We start from the raw sequence: 18,233 nt of genomic DNA on the forward strand, positions 1-18,233 counted from the left end.
CTCTCTCTCTATATATATATATATATATATATAGTCGTTATGGGACGGATTTGTCGGTATAGTCAGAAGTATGTACGTAGATAAGGTTCAATGAGGGAGCGTGCGAGGTGTATTAATAACAAGTTACTCATATTGAGATGGCGTGTGAGAGATTATTTTTTTTTTTTTTTTAAAAATTATTCGGTGTATCTTGTTTCTTTCACAACAATATTATTGTGAAATCGGAACGACTGGAGCAGTGCCTATTCACATAGAAAACAGTTTTACGGTAATCCGAGTTTGAGTGCGTGAACGCGGTAGTTTTATACCTGTGACTAAAATTGATCGGGTTAAATTAAGAACAGGAACTCACGAAATGCTTATTTCATTCAAATGTTGTAACATAACATATTGCGATCTGTACATTTTTTCGATACTGCTGGAATGAGGTTGTGTTAGAAAAATCACTAACATGTTACTATCAGTTTTGGGGTCATTACTTTTTGTGACAGGTGAGTTTGACCGAATATCTTTTACTTATTATTACAACTCGATATCATCACCATTGCCACCACGGCTCATTTGCTATTACTACTCGATAACATCACCCCTGCCACCACTGCACATTTATTAATACTGCACGATACCGTCATTGCCACCACTAAACGTTTACTATGACTACTCGATATCGTCACCAGTGCCACCACTAAACGTTTACTATTACTATTCGATACCGTCACCATTGCTACCTCTTCACGTTTACTATTACTACTCGATACCGTCACCATTGCCACCACTACACGTTTGATATTATTACTCAATACTGTCATTTCCACCACAACAAATTTACCAGTACTACTCGTTACCGTCATCATTGCCACCACAACACATTTGCAATATTAAACTTCATTCCGCTAATCATCATCATCAGCATCTTCTTGTTCTTAAAGTTACAGAAATGTTTCTTTCTTTATTAATTCTACAAAACTGCATAGTAGATGCATTATTACTGCTACTGTTGTTAATATTACAACTATGATTTGCTACTATTATTACTATTACAACGAATATTGCTACTATTGTTACTACTGTTACTATTACAACGACTATTGCTAGTACTATTACTCTTACTACACAACTACTACTGCTAGTATTATTACTACAATGACTATTGCTACTATTACTACTACAACGACAATTGCTACTACTATTACTGCTACAACGACTTGTGCTACTACTAATACTACTACAACGACTATTGCTAGTACTATTACTATTACAACGACTATTGCTACTAATACAACAACTATTGCTACTACAACGACTATTGCTACTACTATTAATATGACTACGACTATTGCCACTACTATTTGTGGCGTTTGGTAGGGTCTGGGATGGGTACTCCCAATGTATTATTTAAATTACCATATAAGTCCCACCCTGGCTCGATTTTGTAGGGAGTGAAATTAGTGACAGAGAGAGGTAAGGCTCCGAGCCCGCAGTCAGCAATGCCAACAGTTAAATTATTGAGAACACAAAAGGTGAAATTCAAAAGAATAACAATTTAATAAAATTCAATATTCAAATGATAATTATTTCCCAGTCACTCTTCTTCCTCTCGACCAAGTTATAGCATATTGCATCCTTTGATTTATAGTGTGAGATCGCTTTTCCACCTGTTCTTGTTTTCTGCTCATCTGTATCTCTCCTATCCCGACAATTTCTTCTCTCATTCCGAATTCCCTCCTACATCATTCTCCTAGACTGCTCCTTCTCCTATTCCTCCTACTCGACTCCTTTTCTTCCTCCTCCTTGACTCTGCTCTCCGACTAGCCTTCGATTCATAATCGACTTCTCCACTAGTCTCTATCCTAGAGACTCGGGACTAAACCACACCGGAAGTCTGTCCCCTAAAAGCTTCCTGTGAAAACACAAGGATGTTAGCATATTTCCATAGCCATCTCGTCTCACACTAAACCAACAATCAATCATCAGATAAAGGCTATTACATTTTTCGGTCACGCATTCGTGCACATCGAAATACCCATACGCTCTTGTATGGTAAACAACGTTGTAATAAAAGCACAGTATCAACTACTTATCATACAGACACTAATAAATTTTGTCACATCAGTATATATATTCCTAAGCTCATTATATTGAAAAATAGCACAGCCATCAGACGCATTTCTGTACATTACACTCCCACAAGTATACACAAATATTCAAATATCCATATTAACTAAGTTTTCACACTGCAACCATTTTCCAAAGTTACAATTCAATTCAACAGTTGCAAAATCTAGAATATCAGATGAATAAATGCACTAGTTTATTACGAAGTAACCAAATAGCGAATTACAATATTAATTCTAACCAGAGCTAGCAATCTACATAGTTCTTTACATAATCATGGCTTATTTCCCAAATACGCATGTAAATTAAACACTACAAAGGAAAATCTACGTGCTAACGATTCTAATAATGAAGTATACATACTACACATAATTACAATTACAATGCCCTAATATTCTGCAACAATCGAGCAAATTACTCACAGACCTTTACGAAGCTTTGTCTTTCCTTAGAATTACCTACGTTTTCCCGCCAATTTACGAGTGTCTTTCCTGGAGTTATTGCTTTAACTTTCCAGCACGATGTTTCACAATTACTGAAGTTTCTAGTCTAAATTACTCAATTAAATTCGGATTGAAATGGTGACCACACCCTCTCTCAATTCCGATTGGATATCGATTCTACCCTGTTCTATTCAACTTAGCAGACAATGCTCCGGCCGTCTGTGAACGTGGTGAGATTTACAACGCCAATAAGGGTCCTTTGTTCTTGAACAAAGCTTTCAACGTCCACATATGATTTTTGACACCCAACAAAGCTGGTTCTCGCAACAATACGAACAGGACCACTATAGCCGCGGAGTCTAACATATATACATGGCTTCTGACCAGTTCCTTTGTTCTTGACTTACGTAATCGCGGGCAGGCATAGTGACACCACCCACGCTTAAAAATAAAATAGGGATTTTATTCCCCAAAAATCACTTCTTTACTACACACAATAAAATAACAAAATCATAGCGAAACTACACGCTGACTACGGACACGAATATACACACAACATACGGTTATCTACAGAGCGATCTGTGTCATTTCAGCGCTCCTACTCATGAAATCAGCGCCTACGTTCTCGGTTCCTTATACATATCTGATCTGCATCTGATACTGCTGTAAGAATAGCGACCATCGCATCAAGCGTCCATTCGACAATTTCGCCTGCGCCAGATAGGCGAGGGGTTGTTGGTCAGTTTCCAATATGAACTTCTGTCCGTACAAGTACCGCTCGAACCGTGGTATCCTGAACACGATTCCGAGGCATTCCCTCTCCGATACGGAGTAGTTCTTCTCGGCAGCAGACAATTTCCGACTGCCGTACGAGACAGGAAAAATAGTCCAATCGTGCACTTGCAATAGTGCTGCTGCCAGTCCTGTGTCACATGCATCAGTGCGAATCAGGGAGTCTTTGGACAGATCCGGTAGACGGACAACCGCGTCGGATGTAAACCTATCATGTAGCGTTTGGAAAGCGTGCTCACACGCACCCGTCCAAATAACTTTACTCGGGCCCGTTTCTTGGCGAGGTCAGACAACGGCCCCGCAATCGCACCGAAATTGGCCACATACCTCCGGTGATACCCGGCCAATCCCAGGAATGATCTCACCTCAGTTTTCGTGGTGGGCAGTGCGGCGTTTCTCAGCTGCTCCACCTTCGACTTTTCGGGGGACAGCGCGCCTTGACTCAGGGTATGTCCCAAACAGTCCAATGTCCGGAATCCAAGGTGACATTTGGAAGTGCGTGCTGTCAATCCCGCCTAACGTAGCCGTTCCAAAACGTCAGCTAGCAGAGTGAGGTATTCACTCCACGTCTCTGTGGCTTGCAATAGATCATCAATGAAGTTGTAGACACCCCTATCGCGCAAGGGCTCCAACAACTCCCGCATCATTCTAGTGAAGACGCTGGACGCATTCTGGACTCAGAACGGCATGACCAACCATTGGTAGGTCCCATCGGGAGTAGCAAAAGAGATCTTTTCCCTATCCTCCTTCCTTACAGGAATTTGCCAATAGCACTTGGACAAATCCAACTTCTAGAAATATTTCGCTTTCGAGACAGAAGAGAAAATATGTTCTGGGTCAGGTAGCATTTCAACTTGAAATTGCGTCACCTGATTCAGCTTCCGGTAGTCGACACAAAACCAATGTGTACCATCCTTCTTCTGCACTAGGACTACCGGACAGCTGTACGGAGAGTCGGCGGGCTCGATTACGCACAGATCAATATCTGCTCGATCTCTTCCCTTACGCCTTGTCGTTTCGCGTGGGGCAAGGGGTAGGGTTTCCGCTGGACTGGCCGGTCGTCCACCAGCTTTAATCCGAACTCGACAAGTGACGTTCTTCCGAGTATTTCCGTAAGCACATCGGAATACCCGACCGGCAACGTTTCTATCTCCTCCGGCTGTACCGCAGTCAACATGGGGTCACACTCCACGTTCGAGGTTGTCTCAGCCCTCGTTAATGGACAGCCTGAAACAATGTTTGCACCTTTCGTAGTCCTCGGTGACGATCGTGGCGACGACAAAATCGCTGACGGTCTCTGTTTCCCTGTATCACTTAACGAGATTGGCATGGTACAGCTTCTTCTTAGTCGATAGTCGTATCCGATAGGTTGGACCTCCGACCTTCACGGTTACGATGCACGGACCTCTCAAAGAAATTTGCAACTTGTTGTGTTCTTGGAGCAACAGGAACAACACCTTGTCCCCTACTTCATACTGGCGTGGTTTTTGCGCGATTCTTTAATTCTTCGCCTTACGCGCCTTCGCTCGCTTGAGGTGGTCCTGTGCGAGGGAACAAACTTCCTAAAGTTTGTTTCGCAAGTCCGCGATGTACTGATAGGTAGTACGTACCTCTTTGACAGCGTGATCGTCCGTCCACAGCTGCACATGAAGCTCCACCACCTTTCGTATACTTTCTATTAGTATCCATCTAAGCAAGATTAATAAATACAACAAAACAAAGCTGTAATCCAAAGATTGATCAAGTAGGTGTGTGTACTTCAGTAGTTTAATGGCTGTCGCACGATGTGCCAGAGAAAGCAAGCGCCCATTAAAATTGATTCTGTGCCAGATAATTGTCAATACCAATGTAGACAGACAATGTATAAACAAATAAACTGCTCTGAACAGTCTCTGTGTATTAAAGCAATCTGAGTTTCAGTTATTCGGTGGCTTAACGAGACACATTTTTTTAACTATCAGACCCAAAGATTTTAAGTTTTGCAATACCAATTTTAATTGTCAGAAAGTGAAATCTTAGCTTATATACATGGCTTTGTTTGGTGGTGTTCTTACCAGGTACGTGTTCTTGATAATTGGTCAGCTGTTTTAGTGACTTTTTTTGTGGTCGTGTGACTTCATTCTTCTGATCAAAGTGTAACCGAAGTTCATATCCAGTTCAACAGAAGCCACTTGGCGAACACAAGGGACCACTTTTTTTTATAGAAAAGGCTGAAACGGTTAGTAAATTTCTTAACCAGCTATCCGTAATGCATTGATGTTGTTGTTGTTGTTGTAGGGTTTAATGCCGTTTTACAGCACACGAAAGGCTATACATGGCGGCCAGTATTAATGGTGGAGGAAGAACCGGGGAAAACCCCCAGAAAGAACCACCGACTCACGAGAAGCTACTGGCAAGCTTTCTCACATAACCACATTGTCCGAATCTGAGACTTGAGCCCACGCAGACAGAGGTGAGATGGCAGTGATCCGTAACGGAGAGCGCGTTGGACCACTCGGCCACTCAGGGCCCCCGTAATACATTAATCGAACCGTTATCGTTCAATCGCAATTGTTGACACCCTATGTTAAAAGTGTGCGAACTCGCAAGAATTGATTTATTTGGAAGGTATAAAAATATTATCAGGAATACATGCAAGACATTGAACTAAGAAGGAATCAATCATTTAGTTGTCAAGCTCTTTAATGAACTTCTGAGTTTACTTAAGCATTTACGTGGACGCATTTGGTATGACTCATCCGATGCGGGAGGTCGAGGGTTCGAATCCTGGTCGAGTCATAGTCATACCAAAAATGTATTTAAAAATGGCACTAGCAGCTGCCTCACATGGCGCGCAGCATTAAGAGGTTAGTGTTAGAACTGTTCGGCCTGGCGTCAGGATAATGTGACTGGGTGGGACATCATGCTACCTGTCTGCGGCATGATGCCCCTGTGCTAGACATCACTATTAAGTATAAACCGATATGCTGCAGACATAGTGGCGTTATGACTTGTTAAAGCTGGTTAAAATCTTAATCACACACAGACAGACACTCATTCTGTTATGAAATAAAAATAGCACAATTAAAACAAAACTATTTCAACATTTTATGGAACATTTTACGCGTCATGAATGAATGAAACATGAACAAAGAGCAGTTGTAATGACGCTACGTTACTGCTGTTATGAGTAGATGAACCAGAAGAAATTAGTCTAAAGTTAGAGTATCGCTGGGATTGTCTCAGTGATGCTGTCATGGTGTCGGATAAATATGGAAGTAAAGTATACGTCATGATTGTTGCAAAGGTACTGTAGTCCATCGGTCTTGGATAATTAAAGGATATTGATTAATTCTAGAGTCGTTTGCATTCGTTGAATTTAGTGTAAAGGATAAAACAGTACCATTCAGAGAGGATAAACGTGCCCTGTTTACATGAAACGAAAATGATTGTATCAAAGGTCTGTTTCACAAAACCACACGCGCACGCACGTACGCGCGGGCGTGCCCCCTCACTATTTACATGAAACGAAAGTTGTTGATTAATACGTCGTATCAAAGATCTGTCTCACACAAAACACACACCCCCCCCATCTCACTCTGACACTAGTACTAACAGCAGCAACTAGCCATCATTAGCCGTCCATTTGCAATATTTTTATCAACCACTTGTATTTTCTATATTTTCTTGCAATTTAAATCTTTGGATGTCTTCAGATTTTCTTAATTTCCTTTGTATGCTGTATAGTTTTTTTTTGGATGATGCTCGAGATATAAGGAGATGAATTGATTTTTGTTCACATCATTGCCGATGGGTTAAAGGTTCAAGTATGATCAAATCGGGCGAGATATAAGAAGTTATAATAGTTTTTGCTTATTTTAACCAGTTTTAGTTATGGAATTAAAGGCAAGGCAACTGGAGCGGTTTCATCGTTTGCAAATTTAAGAAACTTGCTGCCAAAAATGTTTCCTAAAGTCTTTGATAAGTAATTGTTCTCTCTCTCTCTCTCTCTCTCTCTTTTCTCTTCACAAGCCGTACACATGCTTTACCTCTTTTGACTCCCCTTAAAAATTGTGACACATGTATAAAATTCTACCCTTGTTCGTCAGTCATTCCATCCGTTTGTCCGTCAGTCCGGTTAGGTTCATCATTTTGAAACTGTAGAGGGGCATTGTTTGAAACATTTCTTGTTTAGTAACAGTGGACATGATAATCTGCTCCAGATTCTTGTACAGAAAGCTTGTACAAGGTTTTAAGACTGTACAGAATGTTTCCACACAAGGCTTTAAGACTACATAATACTTCAACACAAGGCTTTAAGACTACAGAATGCTTCCACACAAGGCTTTAAGACTACAGAATGCTTCCATGCAAGGCTTTAAGACTGTATAGAATGCTTCCACACAAGGTTTTAATACTGTACAAAATGATTAGACACAAAGTTTTAAGACTTTACAGAATGCTTCCACACAATGCTTTAAGACTGTACAGAATGCTTCCACACAAGGTTTTAAGACTAGATATTCCAGGACTTCAGTATCTATGAAGGGACGTCGGAACCATTTCACAAGTGAGACGGCCTTTTTTGGGACAGGGTATCTTTATCATTTGAGATGGGTGATCATTGCGGTCATCGCTTCATAAATTGATAATTATTACTTAGTCTGTATGATGTCGACTCTCTCTCTCTCTCTCAAAAGGAACATGACTACATCCATAAAAGACTTTATTACCATGTATTGACACCATCAAGTTACTTTTTATTTTATGTGCCATAGGAATATTGACGACAAGTCCATCATTAAATCTGCCAGTGGAAATCACAGGAAATGAACTCAATCGGATAAAAAGAAGTGTAAGTAGAAAGCAACGTTTCTATGGTAATGATCAAATTTCCATGAATAGATTAGAGAGTGTGGCGCTTTTCTTGTTTATTATTAAGAGCGAAAGCATCTGAAACCATATGTTAATTGATCAAGTTTTTTTCTTCTTCTAACTTTATGATAATCAGTAAGAATAAATTTTAACTATATATGCATGCATGTATGTATGTATGTATGTATGTATGTATGTATGTATGTATGTATGTATGTATGTATGTTATGTTTGTGTGTGGGTATGAGCACATTACAGTCGTTTTATCATAAAATGTTGATTAACATATGTATTTGTTATTTCCAGAGACCCTGTGATCTTAAGTTTAAAATAAATCCGGATCATACTGCCTGCCTGGATAAGTCCAGTATTGTCCGGGAATCAGGTGAGAAATTATATCAAGATATTTTTCATCACAATCATCTGTTAACGTTTTTGTAAAGCAGCAACGTAAGTGAGAGGCAACATACTTTTTGCGAAAGTCTGAACTAAAACTTTCATTTCAGCAAATGTTTTTAACGCGTATACATTAAAACCTTCAATGAAATTAATTATTATCTAAATAATGTGCCTACGTTTGCCGATTTCTGGGCCCCCAATTTAATATATTTATTGTCATATCCACCGATTTAAGAGTTTAACCCGCCCCTTAATTTACGGCCGGTAATAAATAAATACTGTCTGTTTTACCAGTATTGTAAAGGAAAGCGAATTATTTTTGTGGAAAAAGCGTATGTTTGACTGAGTTTTTGTAAAATGTAAATGCAACAGTCAAATATTCAAATAAATCAAAATGTCGTCTTTCTAAACGTTGTTGCTTTAAGAATCATTGACGCTAGTGATACGCCTCCACCACATTCACCATCTCCCATAGCAATAACACTGGTCAACAGTGAAATCATTACTGACTTGAAAAGGCCCTAATCTGTAGTATTTTGGTGTGCCGAACACGAATATAACCGTAAAAAATTTGTATTGGCTCTCGTTTTGAAGATATTCATATACCTCATTTTCTATGTTTCACTGTGTAAATTTCTCCAGTAGGACTGCAGCAACATCCGGAATAATGATGTAACATTGCATAATAGCATCATGCTCACATCATCCACAGTTGATTGCATCATTTTCTGATGCAATGCAATACTAATGCCATGCGGCTGCTGAAGTAAGTTGACGTCAGCAGTGTACTATACATGTGTAGGCCTATTATACTAATGCCAGGCGGCTGCTGAAGCTGACGTAAGCAGTGTACTATATAAAGCCCAATCAGATAGGTTCAGCATTTAAAATATTTTAGATGTTGTGCGAGACAGTTCAAGCTACTGTTACATAAAACTTATTATTTTATCCATTTACGTACAATAAAGAACAGTAATGCCTCGAAAGTGTGTTAATACCGCGGACAATTTTTGCTATATTTGTGGGGAAGTGACATTTGCCAACCAGAAGAAAAGTATCAATTCTCAAGTGAAGAAGGCATATCATCTTTACTTCGGATGCAAGGTTGGTGACCAAGACAAGCCTTGGGCTCCGCATATATGCTGTGCTACATGTACAACACAGCTTTCACAGTGGTTGAATTGCAAAAGGTCATCAATGCCGTTTGCAGTCCCAATGGTGTGGAGAGAGCCAAGCAACCACCTAAATGACTGTTACTTCTGCTTGGTTCCTCCTCTTTCCGGCGGAATAACGAAGCGAAAGAAGTCGAGAATAGTCTACCCAAACATTCCGTCTGCATTGAGACCAGTTCCACATGGTGAGGGACTTCCTATTCCAGAACCTCCAGCAGAATATTCTCTTGATTCATCTGACGAAGACAAAGGTGAGTCGACCTGTTCTTCTCCTGGTCCATCAGCATGCAGTGATCCAGATTTTCACTGTGGTGCATCATCAACCCCACACAGAATAACACAGGAAGAACTAAATGACCTGATTCGTGATTTGGACTTATCAAAGAACAAGGCAGAATTGCTAGGATCAAGACTCCAACAATGGAATCTTCTAGAAGAAGATGTCACAATTACTGCATATCGAAAGCGCCACCAGCAATTGGAGCCTTTCTTCAGAAAGGAAAGTAATCTGATATTCTGTTCCGATATTGAGGGCCTCATGAATGCTTTAAAAATCACTCATGACCCACAAGAATGGAGACTATTTGTGGACTCTTCGAAACTGAGTCTCAAGGCTGTGCTTTTGCACAATGGAAACATTCTTCCATCTATTCCAGTAGCGTATGCTGTCCACATGAAAGAGACATACGATAACTTAAGGCAGCTACTGAATTCCATTGAGTATAACAAGTACAGCTGGCACCTCTGTGGTGATTTGAAGGGAGTTGCCCTTTTAATGGGACTGCAGCAAGGATATACAAAATACATGTGTTTCTTATGCGAGTGGGATAGCCGAGCAAGGGAAATGCACTACATGAGGAAGGAATGGACTCACAGGCAGAATGTAGCCATTGGAGAGAAGAATATCCAACACCCAGCTCTGGTTGAGGCTCAGAAAATCTTGCTACCACCCCTTCACATCAAACTAGGTTTGATGAAGAACTTCGTGAAAGCCATTGACCGGACTTTGCCAGCATTCCGATACCTGCATGAAAAATTCCCTCGACTCAGCGAAGCAAAGATTAAAGAGGGAGTTTTTGTGGGTCCTCAGATTCGAGAGCTTTTCAAAGATGACCGGTTCAACAACTTGCTGGAAGGTGACGCGAAACAAGCATGGAATGCTTTTCGCCTAGTTTCTACAAACTTCCTCGGAAATGTTAGGGCAGAAAACTATAAGGAACTAGTAGAAGACATGTTGATGAAGTATAAGAAACTTGGCTGCAATATGTCTCTAAAGATTCACTTCCTTCATTCCCATTTGGATTTCTTTCCTAGCAACTGTGGTATTGTTAGTGATGAACACGGCGAACGTTTTCATCAAGATATCGCAACAATGGAACAAAGATACCAGGGAAAATGGTCCACTACAATGCTGGCTGACTACTGCTGGACACTCCTCAGAGATGCTCCCGAACAGCTGTACAAGAGACAGGCGAAGAAATCTAAGATGTAGTCAATGACTTGATTTTTTATAGGTAGGCTATTACAGTTGACCTTTTACTATTGGAATGCATTTCGTTATGTAAACATTAATTTCTTGCAGATTACAAAAAAACTAGAGCCAATTTTGCAATTTGACTGTCATATTCGTGTTCAGCACATAAAAATTGATAAGAATTGACTAATTTTATTTCAGTAACATGACTTTTGTAAAAATTTGTTGTCCAGTGTAATTTAACTATCAGGAGCCCATCATCGAAACGTCAAAGGTAATTATCATTATAATTAATAGTATCATGTCCTGATTATCATCGCCAAGATCATAAAACACTATCGATATCTTCAAGCAGTCTGAATGATCACCATGATTTCCGTGGTCATAATAACAATAAACATTACTAATACCATCATCATCACCACCTTCTGCTACTTCTCCTTTCTCTTTCCGGATGGACATGCGCAGTCCTTGACCATATTTCTACTGTCTTGAATTTATCAATTGAACGTTGCTTTTCTTACAGGTTTACAAGAAAAGGAAACCGAAGTTATCGTTGAAGAGCATAACAAAGTTAGAAGAGAAGTATCGGCAACTAATATGCTTAAGATGGTAAATAAAAATATTTCGGAAATAGAAAACGATAATAAATGAATATCAAAGTACATGCAATATTACAAGAAGTCTACAGTTTCATTGCCATGCAGTCAAAAAGGCAATAAAGTTGTTGATTTCTTTTGTTCATCTTTTATTGTATTTTTTATATATATAAAAATCTAAATCTGAAGCAAAACTACAATAATTCATATGTTGAGATGTTAATGCCTGTGACGATGATACTATCAGTGAAGAATTATTTTTTAAATTCGTGAAGATTGTATGCACTTATTTTGTACAGACACTTACTGATTTTGCAATGTATAACAATTACAAAGCCATAATGCTTTACGCCTTGCAACAAGACGTAGTGGCATGATACATCAACAATGATTACCTTGCATACATCTATTTTTTAAATTAGCTACAGAACAATCGTAAGACGAGCAAATTGTACGCCTTAAACTATGTTATTTCTTAGACTCGTATCACTCATGTGCTTCTGTTTTAGACAGTAATACTGGAAACCTTGTGTGAGGCTATTTTCCGTATTCGCTTACTTTCACACATGCACCTGTTGTCCAGATCTGATATTATTATTATTATTATTATTATTTATTAATTTTAATTAATTAATTAATTAATTAATTAATTAATTAATTTTTTTAGAGTTGGGACGATGATGTGGCCTTTATAGCACAGCGGTGGGCCGAAAACTGTCAAATTGCTCATGACTTGAATTACAACAGAGACATTTATGGTGCGTTGTTGAAGAAATAGAGTCAATTTCCCTATTCGGCTGTTTTTATTTTGTTTTATGTTTTGAAATATTCTTTTGTTCTCAAGGAAATGTGATTGTGTGCAGTATTTTGTGCTTGATGTGTGCGTTCCGTGTAGGGTGTCGACTTTAACGCGTGCTTACGGTTAATGAAAAATATGTGAAAGTAATTTTTCTTCCCAAAAGACCTGCAATGTTTTTATTATTTGGCACTAGTGTGGACATTTAACTTTATGCAATTAAAAGGTATTCATTGCTTTCAATAATCAAGAAATAAATTGAATAAAACATGTAATAAATAGGAGACATGATAAAAAGAGATGAAAATCCACTTTAAAAAACAAAGCTGAACAAGGATTATTGCACACTTGCCTCATGTCTTAAAATGCATGTTTTCTTCCATGTTTTCACTAGATGTTATTTGCTTTGTTTAATGACACAATGACTTTATGCAAGAGAGCTCATATATTGGCAATATAATTAAAATTAAAAGTCTTCGTATTTAATTGAGTTTATCAAATGAGAAAGAAAATGCTGAGAAGAAAAGATGGAGATATAATTCTGAAGGTTATTAGAAATATTGTCTGAAAAGCAGGTTTATGAGAATCTTGTCATCAGATGTTGCCAGCGTTAATGCACACGCACACACATTCACACACATAAACACACACATATATACACACGCACGTAAAAATTAGTTTAATATATTCATAGTATAATGTCGAGACTGTAAAAAAGCCGAGAAACGAAAAAGATGTTAGAAAAGACATTAAATCTTTTTTTTGTACGGGAGTGGTATATGACACGGATGTAGCATCTATATGACACGGATGTAGCATCCAACTCTTTGCTTTCAGGACGATTTTCACTTGGTCAAAACCTTGCATGGGCTAACTACAAGATGAACTGGAGTGAGGCCATCAAGGGATGGGCAGACGAGAAGGCTTATTACACATTTGGCTCCAGCGTTGGAGCGGGAAATAAAACTATCGGTCATCATACACAGGTACTTATGACAAATTTCCGGGGATGGGGGGGGGGCAAAGACATTTTCGGGTTGGGGGAGTCCAATCAAAGGTGCTATTATTACGTATATCTATTTTTTTTAAACTCCTGGTTGATATTTTTAAATCTGATTTTGTAATTTTTATTGAAGGACGTAAATTGTACAGATTATCTTTGGTTAGATTTTTCCTACGTGACTAGGGTCTATTGTGGGAATATTAACAGCGTAAAATTGCGTAATATGTATAAATAGATGATACGTGTGTGTTGACAATTACTAACAACAAGATTTAATAACGACTTTGAATTGACTTCCCAGTGGCTGGTGGGGTTTGGACGGTTCTGAAAGAATTTAGTGATTTCTCATTGGTTGGGCTAGGTCACATGAAAAGGCAATTTCGAAATAAATTGATTAGTTAGATCTGTCACTTGGTGTATGTTGTGAAATGCAGTCGAAAGTGTATATAAAGCTAGAACTGAGAAATAAGATTCATTCCTATTTTGGAGTCATCCTGATTACTTGTGTTCCTGTTGTAAGTCTGCAGACATGTTTTATGTTGTACTGTTACGAGTCTATGCTCTTAAAATAAGTAATAGAAAAGAGTGAAGACAATAGGCTTTGTAAAATTTAACAACTAATTTATTTCCTTAGATTGCAAAGTGAAAAATGAGGAAAAAAAAACTTACGGTATTGCGAAGTAAATCTCAAAATAACCCAAGAATTATAAACACAAGCCCTATCAATGAAAGTAAAGGAGTTGTGATTATTAAACACAATAATCGGAGAAGGAGGTGAACTAATGTAAACTTCAAAGTGTTGTAATGCCAGTATCGAAGCAAGACATTCCTTCTCGATTGTGGAATAATTTCTCTGGTACTTATTTAATTTCTTAGAAAAATAGCACACGGGATGATCAACACCATTTTCGTCTTCTTGAATCAATACTGTTCCAACCCCAACATCACTTGCAACATCAGACAGTTTTAATGATTGACTGACATTTGTAGATGTAAAAAAACCGGTACACTCTTTAATATGTCTTTTATCTTATCAAAAGCCTCCTGACATTTTTTGAGACCAATAAAACTTGGTTTTGTTGCTCAAATAAATTTGTCAGGGTTTCAGCAATTATGCAAAAACTTGGAACACAATTTCTAATAGCATCCAGCCATACCAAAAAATCGCATCAGTTGTTTTTCACTAACAGGCACAGGGAATTCAGAGATAGCCTTGACCATAGTACCTACAAGCTTAACTTGTCCATATCCCACGATATGTCCCAGAAATATTACACAAGCACGGCAGAACTCACTTTTGGATAAATTAATTGTCAAACTCGCATCAGTGGGTCTGTCAACGAATTTCCGAATTGTCGATAAATGTTTTTTCCAGTTGTCGTTGTAGATGATGACATCATCGATGTAAGAATCACATTTATCTAGAACAGATATAAGTATATTCATTAAACGTTGAAAAGTACTCAGCGAACCTTTCATCCCAAACGGCATCGCTTTTTATTGATAAAGTCCATCTGGAGTCACGAATACCGAAATTTCCTTAGCCCTTTCCGTCAGTGGAATTCGCCAAAATCCTTTCAGAAGGTCAAATTTGGTGACATATATTGCATTTCCAATTTATCAATGCAATCATAGCTTCTTGGTAATGGAACTGAATCTGTTTTCGTAACACTGTTCACCTTTCTATATTCAGTGCACATACGGGAAGTATTATCTGGTTTTGGAACAAGTATACATGTTGACCTCCAATCTCTTTTACTGTGAAATCATTCTCCAGCAAATACTGAATTTCTTTTATCAAGTATTTCTGTTTGAGAGGGTCATCCTGTACGGGTGTAATTTCACAGGTGTGGAATATACAATTTCAACGTCATGGTAAATTTTGTTTGTTCTTGTAGGAACATCTGGAAATAAGTGCTAATATTCAAGCAATAACTGTTTAAGTTCATTTATTTCTGGTTGTTGCAAACGTGAAAGTTTCTGGTCCAGATTATTCATAATTTCTGAATTCCGAAGATTTGTTGCTCCAAAATCAATAGAGTTCAATTGAATTCCTTCGCTTAAATCCTCACTGTGTGGGACAGGTACAACTAAATTAATTGCATGATTAATCTGGCTATCTCTCTCAACATACTCCTTTAACATATTTATGTGCCAAAGTTGTTTTTCTTTTCGCCTTCCAGGAGTATTTATGATATGATTTAAATAATTTACTTTCTTTTCAACCGTGTAAGGACCATACTACTTGGCCTGACGAGGATTTTGTGGTATGGTCAAGAGAGCCAGAACTCGATCACCAGGCTGAAAATGTCTTTCCTTTGTATTTGTATCAAACCTTAATTTCATTTTTGACTGAGTAGAGAGCATATTAGTTCTTGCAGACTGAAAATCATGTGACAATTTATACTTAAAATTGGAAACATGATCGAGAAGATTAATTCCAGTATCTTCATTAGACAGAAGTTCCACTTTTAACAACTTAAATGGTCCACGCACAGTATGACCAAAAACTAGTTCAATGGGACTGAATCCTAAAGATTTTTTAACTGTGTCCCTAACAGCAAACAAACATAAATGAATGCCTTCATCCATCTCTGTACCTGTATCGAAATTTATATGACCGAATGCTATTTTTTCAAACTTTGATGAAATCTTTCTAAAGCTCATCAGCTCTCAGGGCGATAGGCAGAAGATTTTGATTGTTGGATGCTTAATTCGTACATAACTTGCTGGAATATTTCAAACATAAATTTTGACTCTTGATTAGATTGGACAGTTTAGGTAGCCCAAACAGAGTAAAAAACTTTATCAAAGCTTTTACTATTGTTTTAGTTTTAATATTCCTCAAAGGAACTGCCTCTGGGAATGTTGTTGACGCACACATTATGGTCAACAAATAATGGTTACCTTACTTGGTCTTAGGTAAGGGACGAACACAATCTAACATTATTCTGCTAAATGGTACGTCAGATTCAGGAATAAGTTGCAGATGAGCCTTAGGTATCTTCTGATTAGGTTGTATCACCATTTGACAAGTATGACAAGATCTGCAGTATTTACAAACATCACTTTTAAGTTTTGTCCAATAGAAGTGACTCAAGATCATGTGATAAGTCTCATTTTTCCCTAAATGATCAGCCAAAGAAGTTTCATGGGCCATATTAAGAATTCCATGTCTGTAAGATGCTGCAACTACAAATTGATAATTCAATGACCACTCGTCACCAGCAGGTACCTGCGGAGGTCTCCATTTTCTCAACGAATTCCAGTTTTAGTGAAATGACAAACAGGTAATTCAGTGGTTTCATTTCACTAATGGCCCTTTTAAATAAACAAGAGATCTCAGGATCTTTTACTTATTCGATGAAAAATGATTGTCGTTTGTCACCCTGATTAGAATAAAGAGAATGATCCAAACAAGGAGTGAAAGTGACCTCATCAAAAGTCTGACCAATACATGTGTCAGCTAAAGGAATACTTTCCTGATCAACATCATTCTCAATAGCTGTCTTTGCCATAGCACTGGTAACTGCACAATCTGGGTATAAATCTGGGATTTTCCCCCCAATATGACTGACTTTCTGATCCAAAAAGGCTTGTCAGTCACAAGTGGATTAAGCACAACCTTATCTCCAGCTAGGTCGTTGACTTGCAATAAATGATTGCCCCCAACGGGTAAAGCATAAACGGTTACAACTGTCACGGGTCCTTAGACTAAGTGTGATGATTAATTTACTCAATGGAGAGGAACATTAACAAAGCCGCACTCTACACTCTGAATAAGAACACTCTCATTAGAATACGACTACTCAGAAAAAGGGAAAGTACCTAAAAAAAAAAGACTCTTGAGAAGCTCCAGTATCCCTTAACATTTTAATTGGGATGGGATAGACCGAATCATCCAAGAATGATATAGAATCCTTCGACATGAATGGTTCATAATTCTCCAAAATAAAATCAGACTGCGGTTTATTAATCCCAGCAAATGCATTGCTTTCAATACATGACCGTGACCGTGACCGCTTAGAAATAAGAGCATGTGGAATAGGTCTGTCTTGATTCTGTTGCTTATTGTTCAATATGTAGTGATCAGAAATAACGTGTCCTTTCTTCTCGCAATAGGTAAACGTAGGGAGAGACAAGGCTTTTTGATCAAGCTTATCAGAAGCTTGATTTCTTAAACGTTGTGCCAGTTTGAGATTTGGAAGGGCTTGCATTGGGCTGAAATACTTTTCTGCCAGAAGACTCCTGAGTGGAAGACTTGCCTACAAAAAATCTTTAAAAACTAAAGAATACTCGTCAGCGGCACGAGCATAATTTTGCTCATCATAAGTCTTAATGTCACCATGGACGCAGTTCTTAAGCTGTTCAAGTAATACACGTTGTTTGAGACTTTTATAATCTTTATCAACTTTCATGGCTAAGCACCATCTAACAAATAACTGCTCTTTTTCTCTTGCAATTCTACTATAGTTTGTTAGCTTCTTTTATTTATAGTTTCTTAATTGCTGCCGATAAGCCTCAGGGATTAACTCATAACTTTTTAAGATGCTTTCCTTAACCGCACTATAGCCATCACTTTGCTG

General features: G+C 38.2%; 1 protein-coding gene across 1 annotated transcript in view; it reads left to right on the top strand.

Moving 5' to 3' along the window:
• The first annotated feature begins 361 nt into the window (after positions 1-361).
• Positions 362-18,233, top strand: part of LOC149785069 (cysteine-rich venom protein pseudechetoxin-like) — a 29,792-nt gene continuing 11,920 nt past the window's right edge. Inside the window, exons 1-6 of the mRNA XM_089978796.1 lie at positions 362-491; positions 8,108-8,184; positions 8,511-8,589; positions 11,776-11,861; positions 12,516-12,606; positions 13,482-13,630. Coding sequence (XP_089834922.1) covers positions 452-491; positions 8,108-8,184; positions 8,511-8,589; positions 11,776-11,861; positions 12,516-12,606; positions 13,482-13,630 — 522 coding nt within the window. The 5' untranslated portion in view covers positions 362-451. The remainder of the gene's footprint in view (positions 492-8,107; positions 8,185-8,510; positions 8,590-11,775; positions 11,862-12,515; positions 12,607-13,481; positions 13,631-18,233) is intronic.

The sequence above is a fragment of the Sinohyriopsis cumingii genome, chromosome 13, assembly GCF_028554795.1.
Source record: "Sinohyriopsis cumingii isolate HCF-2022 chromosome 13, ASM2855479v2, whole genome shotgun sequence".
NCBI lineage: Eukaryota > Metazoa > Mollusca > Bivalvia > Unionida > Unionidae > Sinohyriopsis > Sinohyriopsis cumingii.